This window comes from Leiobunum rupestre, chromosome 5 (genome assembly GCF_980474605.1).
Source record: "Leiobunum rupestre chromosome 5, qqLeiRupe1.1.hap1, whole genome shotgun sequence".
In the NCBI taxonomy this organism is placed as follows: domain Eukaryota; kingdom Metazoa; phylum Arthropoda; class Arachnida; order Opiliones; family Sclerosomatidae; genus Leiobunum; species Leiobunum rupestre.
Genome location: NC_143388.1, coordinates 24855313 through 24857582, shown reverse-complemented (window position 1 = coordinate 24857582; position 2270 = coordinate 24855313). Strand labels below are relative to the sequence as shown.

Below are 2270 nucleotides of genomic sequence, written 5' to 3'. Positions count from 1 at the left end.
AAAATCTCGGCTCCAAATAGCTCGTCAGCGCATCTTAAATCGGGCCAAATTTTAGAAGAAGCTAAAAAAGAACAACTAAAAACATTTTCTAAAATTCACCAATTGAAACATACGAATGCGACTGAAAAAAATTTTAATATGGCGTATTATATAGCAAAGAACGACAGACCGTATTCTGATTTCCAAAATTTAATCCAGTTGCAAGAAAAAAATGAAGTTGATTTAGGTATAACACTTCATTCGCGCTACAGTGCATCAGAAATAATAAACCATATAGCAAAGGAGTTTAAAAAAAAATTGATTTCTCAATTGCTTATTGAAAAACGAAAAGTATCAATTGTTATAGACGAATCGACAACTTTAGGGAAAATGTCTGTGTTAATAATTTATATAAAAATGGTTATACAGGAAAACGAAGAGTTGATATTTATGGATTTAGTGACTCTAGTCAATCAAAAAGCAGAAACAATTACTAAGTCTCTTTTAGAAAGTTTAAACTCCTACGGGTTAACAGCGGATTATTTGCACTCTAATCTTATTTGCTTCGCGTCCGATGGTGCGAGCGTCATGTTAGGAAAGAAATCGGGTGTCGGTAAACTATTGCAAGAAAAATTGCAAAATCCTAACATTTTACTTTGGCACTGTTTAAATCACCGCTTAGAACTAGCGGTTCACGATTCTCTTTCTGAAATTAACGCAATTAACCATTTTAAAATCTTCATGGACTCGATTTATTCCTTGTATAGTCAATCCCCGAAAAATTTAACTGAGTTGAAAAATGTTGCGAGTGGTCTCAGTGTTGAACTACACAAAATTAACCGAATCTTGGACATACGCTGGATTTCCAGTAGCTTCCGAACTGTTAAATCTGTATATTTAGCGTACCCTGCTTTACATCAACATTTTAAAGAAGCTTCCAATGACACATCAAGAACCAGTACAGAAAGGAGCAAATATCTTGGTTTATTAAAACGCATGGAATCAATACAGTTCTTAAGAGATTTAGCAGTTATGTTCGATGTTTTAGAAGAGCTCTCGAATTTATCGTTGCAACTACAAGAAAGATTTTGTACAATCCCAAGAGCGGATAAATTAATAAAGAGAACTATTCGTTTAATCATAAGTTAATGATACCTCTAAGTAGACAAATAAGCCCTTTCAAGGTGGAATCTTTGTCCAGAAAATGTGATGTCAAATCTTGTCTCTCCGATTCCCGCGAAAATGAAAGTTTTGAAAAATATCTCGGACCCAGCGCCGCTGTGCGGTCGAGAATGAAACTATATTGGGCTGAGAGAAATAAACCAATAGCAAAAAAACGTTCTTTGTCCTCTGCAGGGGGAACGAATTTTCTAAGGGAATACCGAAATTTATCTCTTTTGGGGAAGTTCAAGCTAGCCTTGCACCAAACGGGATTAAAGAAACGTCAGCTTCGGCAGTTCCAAGTGTATGTTAAGGCTACTTTGATACGCAGTACGGAGAGACATAGGTCGATTTGGACAAGCATATCCGCCATAGGCAGCATAGCCATTTGTCTACTTAGAGGTATCATTAACTTATGGTTTAATCGAAACTCTTCAGGAAAAACCAGGAGAAAGAGAGCGAGAAATAGCGTCTCTAACAGATAAGAAATTTCATAATATCCAAATGAAAGATAATGAACGATTAGTTTCTATAAATAGACTACAATTTCTAACAAGTATTGTTGTTAACTTAGAATCACGATGCTTCGCTACGTCGGCATCGCAACGTAAAACCAAAGATGCCGATAAAGAAAAATCAGAATACTTAAACATTTTGAAAGATATGGACATACTGAATAAAGATTCGTGGCCCGAAGACAGCGCACTAAGATTTGGCGAAAATGAAATTAAAGGTCTTTGTTCACGATTTCAATTGGAGAATCAGCGTTCAATTTTCAATGGGTTTCAAGATTTTTAAAGCCACTCGAGAAAGCTCTTAAAACATTAGCTTGCAGCTCAAGTGAGTGTGAAAGGGGATTTAGTGCAATGAACCTTATCATTACAAAACTCAGAACGAAACTTCTAGTAGAAAATGTATCGTCGCTTATGTTTATTAAATTAAATGGCCCCCCTTTGAAGCTCTGGAACTCGTCTGAGTACGTGAAATCTTGGTTATTTAAACATCTCTCTGCAGATGATACGAAGTCACGTAAAGTGAAGGATAACACAAACTACACAGAAAAACCTGAATTGTGGAATCTGTTCTGACAACACTTTAGGGAAAATAAATAATTTTATCTCAAATAAAAG

General features: G+C 35.6%; 1 protein-coding gene across 1 annotated transcript; it reads left to right on the top strand.

Moving 5' to 3' along the window:
- Positions 1 to 396: 396 nt before the first annotated feature.
- LOC149943930 (E3 SUMO-protein ligase KIAA1586-like) lies at positions 397 to 1128 on the top strand. The gene has a single exon (XM_090176246.1). It carries the CDS (start codon positions 397 to 399, stop codon positions 1126 to 1128), a length of 732 nt encoding a protein of 243 aa, XP_090032372.1.
- The last annotated feature ends 1142 nt before the right edge of the window (positions 1129 to 2270 follow it).